Source organism: Pungitius pungitius, chromosome 14, assembly GCF_949316345.1.
Source record: "Pungitius pungitius chromosome 14, fPunPun2.1, whole genome shotgun sequence".
Taxonomy (NCBI): domain Eukaryota; kingdom Metazoa; phylum Chordata; class Actinopteri; order Perciformes; family Gasterosteidae; genus Pungitius; species Pungitius pungitius.
In genome coordinates, this window is record NC_084913.1 from 1,937,890 (window position 1) to 1,955,896 (window position 18,007).

General features: G+C 49.5%; 1 protein-coding gene across 5 annotated transcripts; it reads left to right on the top strand.

Annotated features, from left to right (window-relative positions):
• The first annotated feature begins 206 nt into the window (after positions 1-206).
• Positions 207-15,987, top strand: esr2b (estrogen receptor 2b). 5 transcript variants are annotated; one of them, XM_037486141.2, is made up of 11 exons: positions 3,627-3,676; positions 4,124-4,244; positions 5,949-6,471; positions 7,827-8,026; positions 8,121-8,237; positions 9,049-9,408; positions 10,066-10,204; positions 12,143-12,276; positions 13,938-14,121; positions 14,342-14,635; positions 15,800-15,987. In XM_037486141.2, exons 2-11 carry the CDS (start codon positions 4,202-4,204, stop codon positions 15,903-15,905), a joined length of 2,100 nt encoding a protein of 699 aa, XP_037342038.2. In that variant the 5' UTR covers positions 3,627-3,676; positions 4,124-4,201; the 3' UTR covers positions 15,906-15,987. The 5 variants fall into 5 exon arrangements, with proteins under 5 accessions (XP_037342037.2, XP_062413445.1, XP_037342040.2 ...); XM_037486140.2 differs by lacking the exons at positions 3,627-3,676; positions 4,124-4,244 and adding an exon at positions 207-442; XM_037486143.2 differs by lacking the exon at positions 4,124-4,244 and having other exon boundaries at positions 3,611-3,676.
• Positions 15,988-18,007: the final 2,020 nt, after the last annotated feature.

Sequence of the window (18,007 nt, forward strand, 5' to 3'; positions counted from 1 at the left end):
TTCTGAATTGTGATTTTTAAAATATAACAATTTGTTATAATATAACTACTGTGGGGTTGTAATAAATACACACCATGTTTATTCTCAGGGTGTTAACAACATATTTCAGTAAAAGTTTCTAACCCTCCTTTCGTGCGCACCACAGCTGGGCACCTCTCCAAAAAGGGCGGTGCCAGTGACGTCTCCAAAAAAATCAGCCCAAATGTTAGACCTGGCACTCTGATAGACGGAGAGAGCCCGAGGGGACCTACTAATGACGAGCCGGGAATGGAGACGCTCCCGGAGGAATAACGCGCAGGAACACGATGCCCGGTCCTAGTTCCGCTTTTACGCGTCACGGCTTCTGCTCCTCCGCTCCGTCGGTGACCGGGTTCCGCGGCGGAGAGAAAGTCCACCGACAGCCGATCTTTTCCTGCGGTGGCCGCCGGCAGCTGAGACCCAGGTTTGTGCCACGATGGAACACTTTTTTTCATTTGTCACGTGTGCGTTCGGAGGCGCGCGGCAGAAGTGTGACCCGCGGCGCGTGTCGGAGGCTCCGACAGGTGCTCGGTCCACGAGGGCTTCAAGTCTGCAGAATCAGCGTCCACCTCTTCATCTGGCTGTTGCTGTTGGTGAGATGCAACACGCAGAAGGTCGCGTGGATGTTTTATACAACAGCCGCGTGTCGAACCTTCCCAAAAAACTCAATGAACAACTTAAAGCTTTTCTTATTTTGTAGAGTATTCCTCCACTAATAGGAAACTACTTGTGCATGATAGTCTGGGGAAAGACCAAAATAAATGTGATAGGTGTGGATCCTTTAGTTGTTCCACACAATAAGATGATGAGAAGTGTCCATATTCACAAAATATTTATTTATCTTACAGTGAAAACCAGTTCTCAAAGGGACGGATGTCAGACTGGAGCCCAGAAAAATAGAAGTTTTTATTTCAGTTTTTGTTGCACATTCAAATGTATTGAAAAAATAATAATTTCTGACAAAATCATACTTGTGAAAAAAAATGTAATTGACATTTAATGTGGATCTTTTTTAAAGAACGCAGTTGTAGTTCATCTAGATATTTGTGTGCAGCCACTTTGTCACTAAATCGCCTCTCTCTGCCGCTCACCAGCATCCGAGAGATCAAAAAGTGACCAAAAACCACCAAACAGCAGCTTAAATCCATCCGACCATCACTGGTCAACCAGTTATTGAGATTATTAAGATTAAAGGCCCGTTTCGTTCTGTCTGCAGAACAAAACGTGCCTTTAATCTTTGCATTTTTAAACTGTCACAAACTGCCTTTTTTAAAGGGAGCGGGTGTTGTAATCATTGCACCTCGTCAACAAAAGGTGCCCCTCGCCGCCGGGCTGCTGCTCCTGGGGGGGGGGGCGGGGGGGCGTCAGCCTTGACACCACTCTGCGAGCTGCAATCACAATCTGCCTGTTGGTGTAAATACCAGATTCCTTATTCCACGGCGCTGAGGGGGAGTCGATGTGTGGGGGGGGACGGGGAGGGGGGGGGCAGAGGACGGAGGGAAGTCCTGCCGTTACCACAAATAAGAAGCCGGAGTCCAAGCACATCCCCTTCCGTGCTGCGGGTCTCGCCCACGCCGAGGAGCATTCCGACCGCCCGGCGCCGGCAAAGAGGAGACGGGGAAAGGAAAAGACCTCGTGAAGGTCACGGCGCCTCCTCCTCCGCTCCAACCTCAGGTCGCCCGGAGGGTGCAACCTCCACGCGGACCGCCCCCCTCCTCGGCAGGGGGGGGAGGTGGTGGGGCAGCGGGTGGGGTGTCCATTCAGCGGAGGCCTCGTGAGGCTCCTTGGGGGACCGATGGGGACCCGTGGGGACTGATGGGGACTGATGGGGACCGGTGGGGACCCGTGGGGACGCGTGGGGACTGATGGGGACTGATGGGGACTGATGGGGACCGATGGGGACTGATGGGGACCGGTGGGGACGCGTGAGGACTGATGGGGACCGATGGGGACCCGTGGGGACGCGTGAGGACTGATGGGGACTGATGGGGACCGGTGGGGACTGATGGGGACCGATGGGGACCGGTGGGGACCCGTGGGGACGCGTGAGGACTGATGGGGACTGATGGGGACCGGTGGGGACTGATGGGGACCGGTGGGGACTGATGGGGACCGGTGGGGACCCGTGGGGACTGATGGGGACTGATGGGGACCGGTGGGGACCCTGTAGTAGCATTTCCCTCACCGCAAACCTTCTCTGCTGCCTCACAGAAGAACGACACATTCATTTCAGCTCTTTATTTGTAACGTGTTTTGTTTTGTTGGATGAACTGAAAATGACAAGCTGAAACTGTCACTGTTCTTCATAACAAAAACGACTTTGTTTTGTGTGAGAAACAAATGAATTAAATCATCTTCTGTTCCTGGTGTTTTTAGATCTTCAAACTTTCAAAGTGAGCCTCTATATTCTGTATTTAGACCCAACCTGTTGCTGCAGCCTCTCTGCTGGAGTTGGGCCGGGCTGATGGATATGCAGTGTGTGTGTGTGGGAGGAGGGGTTGGGGGGGAGGGGGGGGTTCTTTGTTTCGGTATGTGCCGCTGGCTCGAAGCCGGACCATTCCTCTCGTTTTTTGTACACAAGGAATAAACAGGCTTTGAATATAGGTGCTTTATCCGCTGAGGCGTATTGATGCTTTGTCCTGTTCTCTCGTGGTATTCCGTGTTGCTGGATTCGTTGGCTTTGTTGGAGCCTGAAGGCATCACGTGCCCTCTGGAGCGGTTCCCGATGTGTTGGAACCGATGTGTTCAGCAGCTCCCCCCAAAAAATTTTGTGTTTATCTTCTATCATCCGAAGGTTGGCGACCTGAGCCACACTTTGGGTCGGAAACGGCATCAGCAGAGAGTTTTTTTCTTTATAGATTTCCCATTATGAGAAGATGAAAAAGCCGGATATCTTGTCAGGGTCAACAGGGTCTCAGATGGACTCGCTGTTCGTTGTTGTTCATTTTTGAATCTAACAGTGCTGTTTTTTTACAACATATTTGGACTCAACTATGAAATAAATGTACTACAATATACAAAAAACAGATTTAGATTTTAAATGGAGTAGAAAACCTTCTTATTTTAGTATTAACATAAGCAGCATTATTTTTATCTTCACATGAGATACTTTTTTTAGGAAGGGTTACATGATTGGTGACCAGTCGGGTTTCACTGTTGCCATTTATTGATTTGGAGTTTTGTACCTTGTTTTCAGTAGAAACCTCAATATAGAAAATAAAGCGTCAAAAAATGGTTTGCGAAGATGCTTTAACTGGTCCTTTTTAGTATCTAAACTCTGTTTATCTCATGAGAGCTTTGAATAAAAGAAATGCCCGTTTTAAGGTGATTGGCGGTAGTTTAATAGACATCGCGGCACTAAGGAGGATCGTGTCGCTTGCTGCTGCTACGACGATTGACACGATCATCGAAAACGAGCCAAAGGAGCCGCGTACATCCGCGTTCAAAGCCTTTTGAAGTCTGGGTTTTGTTCGATGCGACACGTGAATGAATGCGAGTTGCATTAAAAGGCCGTGCCCTTTGACCCCGGCCCGGCCGCTGGTTTGTCATGGACGGCTGCCATGAGCGCCGCGCTGTCCAAAGCTCAAACTTCGCTGAAACCTTCTGACAAAACAGTTTTTTTTAGTGAAGCAGTGAAAGCGTCGCGCAGCAGAAGCAGGTGAGGCGTTTAAATCTCTTTGACTTTGACGTGTTGTGCGATGTTGTGCGACGTGTGTTAGCGTTGGGATCTGAATGTTTGTCTAAATGTCTGTTAGTCACAGACTGTAGAGCAACTGACACCAATCCACACGGCTTTTTATTTATTTATATATGGTTTTACCATAATCACCTCTGTCACTGTCATCTGGTTAATCTCGGTTTAATTAAAAAACATTAAAAGCCAGTTGCCCCCCCCCCCGTGCCCCCCCGTCCCCAGTTAAGTTGCACCATTTATGAACCTTGATTTTGTTGGTTTAAAAAAAGTTCAACTCTCATGGTCACATTAAAATGTCCATTTGTCGAACCTTAAACTTCAACCACACGACCTTAAAAGGATCAAAACCAACAGTGAGCTCAAAGCTGCTCTGAAATGTGCCAACAGTGAAATGTTGCACCATGTTTACAGTACAAGATGTGATGTTTAATATCAACACGTCGCGATGATGGACGTCTAAATGTATGCTGCTGCAGCGCACACCAGGACATGTGGCCTTTGTGCTACAAAAGGAGGTCAAAGATGCCTCCAGGTGGGTTGGTGGGAGACTTTGGTTTTTTTTAAATGGGACTAAAAATGGCATTTTCAGATGTACCTTGAAGAAAGCCGACGTTCAGGTTGAACCAGGAGGTGAGTGCATTGTCTTGTGTGAGGCCGCTCTGACCTGACATGTGTGATGCACATGTTGACTGTTGATGCCATCGACCACTGTTTGGCAGGCGGCCTCCTCCACAGGTATCGGCGGTACTGAAGCTTTGTTTCTGTGGGATGGATCTGCTCCTCCGTGGATTCACTTTAATTTAAGTGTTGTTGTCAACCTGGGCTTCGTAGAGAGGGAGCTTTATACTTTTCTCGGGATTTTGGTAAAAGTGGACCGCGACTTTTGTTGCTGATGGCCGTGGGGGGGGCGACTATGAGTCAATGAGAAAGTGACTCTACTTGATTTATTCCCTCAGTAAACATTGTAAACATGAGTTTATGGTCTCAGTCTCTAGTTTCAAGTCTTTTTCAATACAGCGTGATGTTCATTTAGTGGATGATGGTCCATTTAGAGTTAAACACAAGGTATTTTTTAGGGTGGGGCTTACTGTGATTGACAGGTCTCATACAGAGTGGTAAACTGGGTCTCTACCTCATCTCACTTTTACTCACTGGATGCATTAAAACAACATGGCAGCGGCCCAAAACTGGTAAAACCGGCAAGAAAAGGCAAGATTTTTTTCAAAGATATCACAAAGTCAATGGTCCTTGTGCAAGAACACCTTTTGTATTCCTCGCCTAAATCGCTCTCTCTTTTTGTACAAGAGGTTCAAGTTGGTTTCATCATACCTTTTATAAATGCACTAATGTCATAAATTTCTCATTTAAGCTTTAAAAAAAAAAAAAACCTCATCCATGATAAAGTGTCCGTTCATGATATCGGGGAGGTGGTCAAGGCCAACTGGTAGTCATGGAGACCACCTGCGAATTTTAGTTTAGGCTCAAAGAGCAAATTGTAAATATGAGAACAATTGTGATTTTTAATTTTTAATAAACCACTGAAAAGATCAGTGCTTCTTCCTTTGTTGTGTGCTTTAATGTGTAACTGCATTGAATCCTCTAATGACGTAGGGTTTCAGGTTGAATCGTAGATGGTGTCACGGTGAAGCGCCTCAAACACCACCCGAAGCACCGGCTCCAGCCTTCTGTGGGGCACAAGCAGCAAACCACCGAGATTACATTTGCCCCCCCGCCCGCCCCCCCGGTTCTTTCCGTTTAAACTCAGGTGAAGTTCCTGAGTTCCCAGAAAAATCCCTGAAATAGCTCCTTCGGGGGAAATTGGGCTCATAAATGTGTTCTGCTGAAGGTCCGGTGCCTCGGCTGACCCACTGACCCCGAGGCACTCGGCACAGAGAGCATCCCATAATATGTGTCACCTCCCGATGAACCGAGCCTCACCGAGGCAGCGGCGTCCGATCTGTGATTCATTAGAAGCCTTCCGTGACGTTGTGTTTTGTTGACAAAGTCAGCGTCCACTCCAACAGGAAGTCACGTGATCCGTGTTTATGCCTCACGTTTCCAAATGAGTGTTTCATCACGAACGAATCCAACCGGCTGCAACAACACTGCAGAAGAGTTAAATTATACAGAAACTGTTTTCATGGCTTTGAAACCTTTTCCCCTTGTTTCAAACAGCAAGGGTTTTATTTTAAAATGGGTTTAATATGTGTGGTCCCCCCCCCCCCCTCTACCACAGGTCTTGCCTTCACTACAACATGCACTAGAGGAACCAGTTCCCCCCTGCCCCCCCCCACATCCAGCGTCCCTCTGAAGAGCAGATCCCCCCCCCCCCCCGACATGGCCTCCTCCCCGAGGCTGGACGCTAACCCGTTACCGCTGCTTCAGCTCCAGGAGGTGGACTCCAGCAGACCCTCAGAGGGGCCCGGCCCCCGCGGACCCCCGCCCGACGTGTACAGCCCCCCCCGGGGCATGGACGGCCAGGCCGTCTGCATCCCCTCCCCGTACACGGACAGCGGCCACGAGTACAACCACGGCCCGCTGACCTACTACAGCCCGTCCGTGCTGAGCTACGCACGGCCGCCCGTCACCGACAGCCCGTCGTCCCTGTGCCCCCCCCTCAGCCCGTCGGCCTTCTGGCCCTCCAGCGGCCACCCCGGCATGCCCTCGGTGACTCTGCGCTGCCCCCAGCCCCTCCTCTACAGCGAGCCCGGCCCCCACGCGCCGTGGCTGGAGGCCAAACCCCACGGCCTGGCCGGCAGGTAGGAGACACGTGGACTAAGTACTGTAAGCGCCGTGAATGGAGATGAATGGTTGGGTGAGTGCCAGGTGGGCAGTCCGGGGGGGGGGGGGGGGAAACCTGCTATTACCTTTGTCTAAATGGAACTGCAGGAGCCGAGGAGCTTCGTCATAGGGCACATCATAGGGACTGCGGATGATTCATTGCACGACACCCGCAGTGTCTTTAAAGAACCTGTTTAACCTTCTGAGCAGCAATACAGCACCAAACAATCCTTCGCTGTCTCTAAACAACGTCTCCATGAGCAGAGAATGAAGTATTTCTCCCTGTGTGTGTCGTTGCCAGACCTCCTCCTCCTCCCCCCCCCCCCCCCCCCCTTTTGCTTTGTTGACATAGCCGGGCCGACAGCGCATGCTTTTAGTGCACGTGAGCGCGTCCCATGGGCTCTGCACCGCAGCCTCCGGTTCCCCCCTCAGGTAACGGACTCTTGTCGGACCTCTGGATGTAGTTAGCGCTGTTTGAGCCGTTAGCGCTGGTAGCTGGTGGCTGGTGGCTGGTAGCTGGTGGCTGGTGGCTGTCGGCATGTTGAGAGGCGACGCCTCCCATCTCACAGCTGAGTCTCCGTAGACGTAACAACAAGTGGACGATGGTTAATTAACGTCAAAGGCAAGGTCACAAATACCTAAATCAAGAGCCTGTACACAGCACCAGTCAAAGGTTTGGACAAACTTTCTCACTGAATTGAATGAGAAAACCGTGTAAATCTGGAACAGAACATCAGTCAAAACGAAGTTCATGGCGTGCTTTCCTTCTCGCGTACAACAGTTGGTTGGCTGGGTTTTTTGAAAGAGCTGAATGAGTGAAATATTTCTGTCTCGTTGTCCGGGTATTTTTGGTAGTGTGAGGGACCCAGAGAGAAGTACTCTACAGCTAAGGTGACCGTTGAATGAAAGCCGGCACACGGACAGAAGTTTGAAAATGGTTGGGCTGTATGTAAGAGGACGTACCCATCTCCATGGCACCCATTGGTCCGTGGAGGCCTCGAGTTTGTCCATCCCGCCGCCGCCATCTTGAAATACGTTTGTTTGCAGGTGCACAGAAGTTTCTGTGTTTAGTAGCAGCTGATTTAGGATTTGCACTTTCATATTCAGCCAGTGTCAGTTCCACCACATTAAGATGACAATCATAATCCTAGTTGCCACGGATGATGGATATTTAAGGACCCATCATTTTCAGTGATGAAAACTGAGCAGTTTCCCGATGCAATTTTTTCGTCGAAGTTGAATTTCTGCCGGAGTCTAATGACGGGCGGATGATATAAATTTCAAAATGTCAAGTTGTCCTTTTATTTCACACATTGTCTGTGTCCTCCTGCAGCTCTATCATCAGCTGTAACAAGGCGCTGGGAAAGAGATCCGGGGAAGGAGCGGAAGGCGTGAACTCCTCCTTGTGTTCGTCCGCGGTGGGAAAAGCCGACATGCACTTCTGCGCCGTGTGCCACGACTACGCCTCGGGCTACCACTACGGCGTGTGGTCCTGCGAGGGCTGCAAGGCTTTCTTCAAGAGGAGCATCCAAGGTATCAGGTCCTCTCCCCCCGTACGTGATGGTTCCTCATCAGACCTCGCTCCTCGTGGAGTAACTCCACCATGCGCCTCTGCCTCCCCTCTTAGGACACAACGACTACATCTGCCCCGCCACCAACCAATGCACCATCGACAAGAACCGACGCAAAAGCTGCCAGGCCTGCCGCCTGCGGAAATGCTACGAAGTGGGCATGATGAAGTGCGGTAGGTGCCACCATGTTACGGTTATTTGATTGATTGTCATCTTGCGGCTCTAAAAGCCCTGAAAGTAAAAATGTATCATTCACTAAATGAACATCATGCTGTGTTGAAAAAGACTTGGAACCAGAGATTGAGACCATAAACTCATGTTTTATAATGTTTACTGAGGGAATAAATCCAGAGAGAAGTAGAGTCATTTCCTCATAGACGTCTATGGGAGCAGAGGAGTCGCCCCCTGCTGGTCACTGCACAGAAGTAGAGTCATTTCCTCATAGACGTCTATGGGAGCAGAGGAGTCGCCCCCTGCTGGTCACTACACAGAAGTAGAGTCATTTCCTCATAGACGTCTATGGGAGCAGAGGAGTTGCCCCCTGCTGGTCACTACACAGAAGTAGTGTCATTTCCTCATAGACGTCTATGGGAGCAGAGGAGTCGCCCCCTGCTGGTCACTACACAGAAGTAGAGTCATTTCCTCATAGACGTCTATGGGAGCAGAGGAGTCGCCCCCTGCTGGTCACTACACAGAAGTAGAGTCATTTCCTCATGGACGTCTATGGGAGCAGAAGAGTCGCCCCCTGCTGGTCACTGCACAGAACTAGAATCATTTCATCATAGACGTCTATGGGAGCAGAGGAGTCGCCCCCTGCTGGTCACTGCACAGAACTAGAGTCATTTCCTCATAGACGTCTATGGGAGCAGAGGAGTCGCCCCCTGCTGGTCACTGCACAGAATGACGCTTTAACTCAAGAAGCTTCTGTGTAGATCAGAGGTGGAAACCGCGTCCTCTTATTTCTCCTCTGTTTTAACGCACCAGGTGTACGACGCGAGCGCTGCAGCTACCGAGGATCCCGACACCGCCGCGGTGGGCTCCCGCCCCGGGATCCCTCCGACAGGGGTTTGGTCCGGGCGGGACCGGGTGCCCGAGCCCAGAGGCACCTCCACCTGGAGGCTCCGCTCGGCACGCTCACCCCGCTGCCCCAGGCGCACCACGCCCACCACTCGGCCATGAGCCCCGAGGAGTTCATCTCCCGCATCATGGAGGCGGAGCCTCCGGAGATCTTTCTCATGGAGGACCTGAAGAAGCCCTTCACCCAGGCCAGCATGATGATGTCCCTCACCAACCTGGCCGACAAAGAGCTGGTGCTCATGATCAGCTGGGCCAAGAAGATCCCGGGTAAGCTCCGAATGGCGGCTTGATGTGAGTGCTCGTTGCAGGACGAAGCCTGAGTCCTTAAGACTGGAGGCTTTCTGTGGGGCCTTATAGGGTGAAACGGCCAGGGCATTCGGAGGGTTCGTTAGCGTTGACCCTTGACCCTCGGTCAGTGGAGGCAGCTTCTGTCCCCATCATGTGAGACTCTGAGGGTGAAACACACACCGAGCCGCGCCTTAGTGGGTAAACGGATATGTTCATAATGGACCTTTTGCATCTACAATTGGAATTTCCTCCTGTCTTGTGTCTCCGCCTCGACTTTTCTTTTTTTATTCTCCTCCTCCTCCTCTCCTTTCCTCTTTTCCTCCTCTCAGCTAGTGTTCAGCCCAGCAGGTAACTCCCCGGGTAAGGTGTTAATGTGAAGGGATCACAAAGCCTCTCAGTTGTGGGATGTCTTTTCTACAATAAGGACCATACTCTTTTCCCTTCATGTAGACAGAAGTGCGGAGGACGGGGCTTTGTTACCTCTCAGTTATCCACAGAGCTAAATACAACCACCTCACCACTGTTTGAGTTCTGTCCCCATGTGGCTCTCTGCATCCTCTGCAGCCTGTAACAGGGCTTTTTCCTTCTAGGGTGAACATGAAGGTCATGTTTTGCTGCTGTGTGGTTTGTCCTCAGGCTTCGTGGAGCTGAGCCTTGCGGACCAGATCCACCTGCTCAAGTGCTGCTGGCTGGAGATCCTGATGCTGGGGCTCATCTGGAGGTCGGTGGATCATCCCGGGAAGCTCATCTTCTCTCCGGACTTCAAACTGAACCGGTGAGCGGCTCGGCTGCTCCTCTTTCGTGGCAGATTCAGCAGTTTTCTGCAGAGATGCGCTCCTCACACACTCCTCACACACTCCTCACACACTCCACAGCCGTGTCTTCAGATCAGATGTGCGACATCAACGCGATGCGTCGATTTGTGGCTTTTATCTTAATCTTAATAGTGTTGTTGAAGCAAATCAAGATGTTACCAAGTGAAGTGACTCCTCTGTGTAGGGAGCTGCCCCGCTGCGATGGATCAGGGATCTGACATATTGCCTTGCACAGTACTAAAAATACTTTGTTTTGGCCTTCAATCCATTGCAATCTGAGGCAGTGAAACTAGAAAATAAGACAAATAAGTTTCCACTCCAAGCAGAGTCTGCTGCGTGATTCCTTTTATGACCTTTGTTTCTCTTTAAAAGTAACGATGAGAGATGGGAGGAGCCTGAGATTCATTATATCTTTTCTATAATGTTGAATCACACTTCTCATTTAAAGGATGTGAGTATGTCTGCAGCTTGGATCATCACAACAGCGACGGCGGTCACGCTGTAACCTTTAACCCACATTGTCGCACAGAGGTGACGAAGCTTCACGGGGACCTTGAAACTGAAAATATATCAGTAACACTTGCTGCAGAAATATCTCCTCTCTTCTGGTCTGTTGACTCCTTTTCTCTGCCAAAAGCCTTTTATCTCTCCGGGTTCCCTTTCTCTCTGACCTTCAACTTGAGCCACACTCTGCGCTTCACCCTTTTGTTCTTCCTGGTAAACACGGCGTAATTACGCCGCCGCTCTGCCGGCCTCCTCGTGGACACCGGTGCTCTCCATCCGCCGGTTTGTGTCAGGCAGGAGTTAATGAAACATTAAAGCCAAGTGTTCTTTGCAGAGTCCAAAGTGCAGCCGAGTGACGGAGCACATTATCGGCTGGATAATGCAACCACACAAACTGTGTGTGTGTGTGTGTGTGTGTGTGTGTGTGTGTGGCTGCATTCACTCTGAAGGGAACATCTTTTAACCCTTACAAAAACACATTTTATTCATTTATTTTTGGCCTGTAGTTTTATCTAACATGCGTCAAACAGGATGAAAAAAAAGTAGGATGTGTACAGCTCTCTCTCTCTCTCTCTCACACACACTGTACAATGTAATTAAGGGTTAGGGTTAATTTAAGTATTTTTGTTGGAGGTGGAGGCACAAAGTAGAGTAAGAGAGAGATTCTTTGAGTCTTTGTTGAGTTTTTAATGTTTGACCTTTCTCTCCTAGTTGCCATGGAGACCATCACTATAGGCTTAGCTTGACCTTGATGTGTTTTCACAACACGGAGGATCCTCTCGCTGTAACAGACAGGCAGACAGACTTGAAACTAGAGACTGAGACCATAAACTCATGTTTACAATGTTTACTGAGGCAATAAACCAAGAGAAAAGTAGAGTCATTTCCTCATAGACGTCTATGGGAGCAGAGGAGTCGCCCCCTGCTGGTCACTACACAGAAGTAGAGTCATTTCCTCATAGACGTCTATGGGAGCAGAGGAGTCGCCCCCTGCTGGTCACTACACAGAAGTAGAGTCATTTCCTCATAGACGTCTATGGGAGCAGAGGAGTCGCCCCCTGCTGGTCACTACACAGAAGTAGAGTCATTTCCTCATAGACGTCTATGGGAGCAGAGGAGTCGCCCCCTGCTGGTCACTACACAGAAGTAGAGTCATTTCCTCATAGACGTCTATGGGAGCAGAGGAGTCGCCCCCTGCTGGTCACTACACAGAAGTAGAGTCATTTCCTCATAGACGTCTATGGGAGCAGAGGAGTCGCCCCCTGCTGGTCACTACACAGCTTTAGGACACTTACACATTAACTTTATTCTTCAAATACAGAAAAAGTGGTTTGTGGGTGTAGACTTCAAATTTTTTTCCCGTCTCCTCTCACCTTCTCTCCGTGTCTCTGCAGGGAGGAGGGACAGTGTGTGGAGGGCATCATGGAGATCTTCGACATGCTGCTGGCCGCCACCTCGCGCTTCCGTGAGCTGAAGCTCCAGAGGGAGGAGTACGTGTGTCTGAAGGCCATGATCCTCCTCAACTCCAGTGAGTTCCTCTCCTCTGACGGAGGAGCGTCCACGTCCTCGTCTGCTTGCGCCTTACACATGTGTACTTCCACATGTGAGTCACTAGCTGTCCTCACTACTCCTGAACACTCGGGCAAAAGTGTCCACATGTCCATTGTAAAGTGATCAGTGACCCACACGGGGACATCGCCTGTCACATTTCGGTGGTCTCCTTTAGGAGGCGGAGATGTTTACGAGTGAAGTCTCCTGGTGCAGCACAGGTTGAACGGACACATTGAACCACGTTGCTGTTCCAGCACCAAGAGCTCGATGCTCGACCGGTTTGATATTTTATAAATCAAATATTAATTATTTTTTTGACTTGATACAAAGCAACAATCGGAGTTAAAGAGATGTGTTTTTACCAAGATGGAACTCTACCTTTTATTAACTTCGATTAGCAATGAATGTGCGACACATTCCTCATCATTATAAGCGTTCATGTTGTCAGTATAAAAGAACTATGAGTAACATCAGAAGGACCATTTTAGGTACATGTATACTGGCAGAGAAGCTCTCTGAGGGCCCTCAGAGTTTAAGCCGCGTGATCCGAAGTTCCATCGCTGAACCACATTTGGGAGGAAATGACCTCTGAAACGACCTCTTTCTGACCTTTGGCTCTCTGACTTTGGTTTTTATTTAACTATTCGTGTGTCCTCAGTGGTCACGGCGTCCTCACATGGTCCCCCCCCCCAACCCCCCCCCCCATTCCAGTGCAGCTTCACGGAGGTGACCGACCTCTCCGCCTGGCACCGTGGAACAACGTTCCTCCCGAGCGGCGTCTCTGCCAGACTCGGCTCGGCTGCAGCTGGCCTCCGAGCAGGAAAAAAAGAACAAAGTTGCGAAAGAAGTGAAATGGAGTCTGAAAACGTCGGAGGGAACCGGGGGGGGGAGATTTATGTATTTGGACAGATGGGACTCCGGCGTGTCCTCCATCCCGGTGGGTGGACAGCGTGATCTACGGCTTCCCCGTCCTTGTCATCTGGAATGTCCATCGCAGTGTCACCAGATGTTTGGAGCGGGGGGGGCTGTCACTGTTTAATCAAAGGCAGTCAGCTGAGAGCTCGTGGTTGTTTTTCGTTCTCGTCGCGCCGCCATTGTTGCAACAATAATATCAATAAACAACCACATTTATTTAACCGATGATATTATACAAATGACGGAGTCCGTAATCAGTGACGTTGTCGTGTGTGAGAGAGAAGAGGGGGGGTCACTGACTGGGTGAGGCTCGTCAGCTGACCATTAACTCCCCTGAAAGGAAAGGAAAGAGCCATCAGATGGGACCCTGCCCCCTAGTGGACGGGAGGGGTCGTAACAGCGTCCTCACAGGAATCGCCTCTTCGCCTTTATTCGGTTCTTTGTCCCCGTGAACGAAGGTCAGCGAGCGCCTTTCGGGGTTTATTTTTAGTGTCCACTGTGTCCAGAGGTTGAATGAACCTGAGCTCACCTTCAGGCCAAAATCAGAACGTTATGCCTTCGTTTAAGACGTCCTGCTTTCAGTGAACTCTGATACAGTTTTAAAGAATAGGTTCATCTCGAATATGTGGTTCAGTATGTAATATGTTCAGGAGAGCACCTCCCTTTTCGCGTGGCCCACCCGTAACCGATGAAACACTGAGACCGATGTGCCGTGTCCTTCAGATCTGTGTACGAGCTCCCCTCAGACGGCCGAGGAGCTGGAGAGCCGCAGCAAGCTGCTGCGTCTGCTGGACTCTGTGATCGACGCGCTGGTCTGGGCCATTTCCAAACTGGGCCTGTCCACCCAGCAGCAGACGCTCCGCCTGGGACACCTCACCATGCTGCTCTCCCACATCCGCCACGTCAGGTACAGCCGTTATAGAACGTTGTGAACTCTCTCCCCTCCCCCCAAAAAATAATGAACATGCTCACTTACGACAATACGTCACGTTTAAAGTTCAGTCGTAAACAAGCAGAGCCGTGAATGAGTTTGATGAACATCTCCCCGTTGGACCGTCTCTCCTCTCAATGGCCCTGAATCATGTGTATCTTCTGTAACATGTGGCCACGTGGTTCCCTCCCTGCAGTAACAAAGGCATGGACCACCTGTCCACCATGAAGAGGAAGAACGTGGTGCTGGTGTACGACCTCCTCCTGGAGATGCTGGATGCCAACACCACCACAACCACCAGCAGCAGCAGCGGCGGCAGCCAACGGTCGTCCTCGCCGAGCTCCGACACCTTCTATGACAACAACCAGTATGCCGCCCCCCCGCCGCCGCCGGCCCACCAGCAGCCCGCCGGCCAGGGCCCACGTGGACCCCCCGAGGACCCCATGCTGGACGGACACCAGGAGGCCTCGCCGCCGTTTCAGAGCAACGAGTAAGTGAGCGGAGGAGGAGGCTGTTCGCCGTGGTTACCGGCGGCCTGTCACCGACTCAGAGGTCCGGTCTGGTCTGGTCCGGTCTGGCTTTAACTGGCGTCCTGTGAGTCCGACCACATGTCGGGGCTCTCGCATTTCCTCTAGACTGATGAAATGAGATACACAACGTTTGGTGGCTACAACTAGTTTGTGGTGAAAGGCAGCTATTTAATTCCTATTTATAATGTCGCTGGTAATCGTGTTATAAAAGCAATAAGGTACTTGAGGCACTACTTTATCTTCAATAATGTAACAGTTCGAGGGTTTTGTCGCGCCGTACTACACCCTCGAACATTATTGAAGATAAAGTAGTGCCTCAAGTACCTTTCTGCTTTAGTTTAACACTGGCTTGTTGAAGCAGTATTTATAACTGACCACCATCCAATCAGTCAGTTTGCAATGAATTGTGAGTTTCATGCGTTAAAGCTGCATTCTGTGTAGTGACCAGCAGGGGGCGACTCCTCTGCTCCCATAGACAGCTATGAGGAAATTATTCTACTTCTGTGTGGTGACCAGCAGGGGGCGACTCCTCTGCTCCCATAGACGTCTATGAGGAAATGACTCTACTTCTGTGTAATGACCAGCAGGGGGCGACTCCTCTGCTCCCATAGACGTCTATGAGGAAATGACTCTACTTCTGTGTAGTGACCAGCAGGGGGCGACTCCTCTGCTCCCATAGACGTCTATGAGGAAATGACTCTACTTCTGTGTAGTGACCAGCAGGGGGCGACTCCTCTGCTCCCATAGACGTCTATGAGGAAATGACTCTACTTCTGTGTAGTGACCAGCAGGGGGCGACTCCTCTGCTCCATAGACGTCTATGAGGAAATGACTCTACTTCTGTGTAGTGGCCAGCAGGGGGCGACTCCTCTGCTCCCATAAACGTCTATGAGGAAATGACTCTACTTCTCTCTTGATTTATTCCCTCAGTGAACATTTTAAACATGAGTTTATGGTCTCAGTCTCTTCAAACAGGATAATGGCGAAAGGAAATTTAATAAGGGCAGGAGGAAATAAGTAAATAAAAATGTTCTTTTGAAAGAAAAAAATCCTTGGATGTTTCATTTGTTGGCAAAAACGTAGAGTTCCTAATGAATCATAACTGTTGACATCTTTCCCCGCAGCTACGTCCCCCCCGAGCTGTGGTCACTGCATCCGGGACACGGCTGTCCGTCCACGGATTACATCTTGGCCAATCGAGTCGCCGTGGAAACGGCCTTGGAGGGCTGAGAGGACTGAAAGAGACTCACTGAGACTGAGCCTTCAATGGCTTTCCTCCACCCAAAGATGCACACGAGGATAAAAAAAAGAAGAGAGCAGGAAGCGCTGTTCTGAGGTAGTTTTTTGTTTTTCCTCCGCTGAGATGTTTTTAATCTTTGAAAGAAAAAAAAACAAACGTTTTTTGGATTGAATGTATATTTTGTGTTGGTAACTATTTCTTGTGAATGTGCAGTTCGCCGGTCCGTCAGAGCTCTTTTTTAAATTACGCAGTATTCGTACCTCTTCTTCTTCTTCTTCTTCTTCTTCTTCTTCTTCTTCAGCCGTGACTCACAGAAAGGTGCATGTTGTGCACGTGGTGCACGTGGCGCATGCACATTCTACATGAAACACAAGAGCAGAGCTTTCTGTCCCACATCTTTCTCCTTCCCTGCTCGCGTGTCCTTTGGTAATCGCTGCCTGTTCAGCCGGGTTTCTTTTCTACTTTCTTTGTACAAAACTACGAGTTTCACTTTTGGAGTCGACGAGCAGCAGTTTGTGGCCTTTTTAACAAGAAGCTGCTCACGTCGTCCTCTCGGCCCGTCTGGTCCATCTAAGGCTGGATTTATGTGCAGCATACGAAACGTTCTCATTGGATAGAAAGTCCCTTCTTGCACTTTGGGAAATGAAAACGGACGAGAACAGAAGTCATTCATCCTTTGTTTGTCTAAGAGGTTTAACTCTGAACACATTTAAAGATCATTGAACTTTAATTTTTGTCTTTAGAAAGAGATCAAGCCCAGAAAAACTATTGAAGTACCGAAATTTGTTTTTGCCTTCACTCCAAGGCTAGCATCCAACATATTAGCTAAATGTAGCTATTCAAAGATACCAACATGCTTAACAATAGTGTGTTAGCCTGCTTATTACATGCTAATGCCATAATATGCTAACGTTTAACAGTTGAGCCTCATTTGCAGACTTTTCAGACTTAAAGACTGAACTCTTGTTAGCTCTAATGCTACATGCTAACTGTCCATACATTTTCCACCCTGCTTTCTTTGCAATTGACGATAAGGGTAATACGTACACTTTGTGTTTGTTAGGAACAAAAGACAAATAGTTGGATAATTTATCTTAATATCGTCTTTTTAACAAGACATTTATAAAAAGCCTAATTTTGCATACTTGATTCAAGTATAACAGACCAGCTCAGGCTCAACGTTGGTATTTATTTAGAGACAAACCTCTTATTCAGACGAGATGTCTGCTCATTAAAATCATTCCGTCCAGCTCATCTTAAGGCAGCGTGGTCTTAAGGAGCCTTTACTTTTGTGAGAAGAGGCCCAAACACACAGTAACTGTAATATTAGCTCAGTTAGCTGGGTTTGTGAAACAAAGAAACCAAAACGCGCAGCGCTTCTTCGCTGTGATTTATGCGCCGTCTCGACGGGGGAAAACACACACAAGAAGAATGCGAGCGGCGGCCCAGAACTTCAGAACTTGGCTCTCCGGACCGAGCCCGCTGGCTTCGGGTCCCTGTTCTTGACTCGCTGCACGTTTTGACGCACCGCTGTTCCCTTTGTAGCCGAGTCCAGGCGATTCTTCGGCACGTCGGACCCGTCAGACCCAACGCACCATTTAGGTCCTGTTTGGACGCCCAGAGGCCACTTGGCTGCCAACGTAAACTCAGCCTCAGCTCCAGATTGTCCTTCCACTGCGAGACGGAGACACGTCCACTATGCTCGTCTGTCCTGATGTCTGTAGCTTGCACATGCATGCACACACACACACACACACACTGCCTGCCAGCTCTTAGCGCTTAGCGGGGGGGGGCGACACACAACCGGTTGTCACAACAAAATCGAAGGTGAAACGTCCCAATCATAAGAGTTCACAAAATAAATCCAACTTTAAACACGTTTTGTTGTTTCCTTTCTGTCTGGCTGAGTTTTCTGATCAAAAGTTAACGATCTGCAGCTCTTTCTGCCTCCTAGTCAGCAAACATCAAAAGCTGCTTTGATTTCAAGTAAAAGTCTTAGTCAGAAAGTCTTAATAAAAGCAGCATGAGGAATCATTAAAGTTTTGGAGGCTTAAAGTTCAAAAGAAAGAAATAAAAGGACAAGTGAACAGAT

What these genes read in the sequence shown, in the direction of transcription:
- esr2b (XM_037486141.2), top strand. Translation starts at nt 4,202, where the DNA reads ATGTGGCCTTTGTGCTACAAAAGGAGGTCAAAGATGCCTCCAG. An exon ending in CCCCACGGCCTGGCCGGCAG is followed by an intron (nt 6,472 to 7,826) that starts GTAGGAGACACG and finishes GTCCTCCTGCAG; the next exon opens with CTCTATCATCAGCTGTAACA. An exon ending in AGTGGGCATGATGAAGTGCG is followed by an intron (nt 8,238 to 9,048) that starts GTAGGTGCCACC and finishes TTAACGCACCAG; the next exon opens with GTGTACGACGCGAGCGCTGC.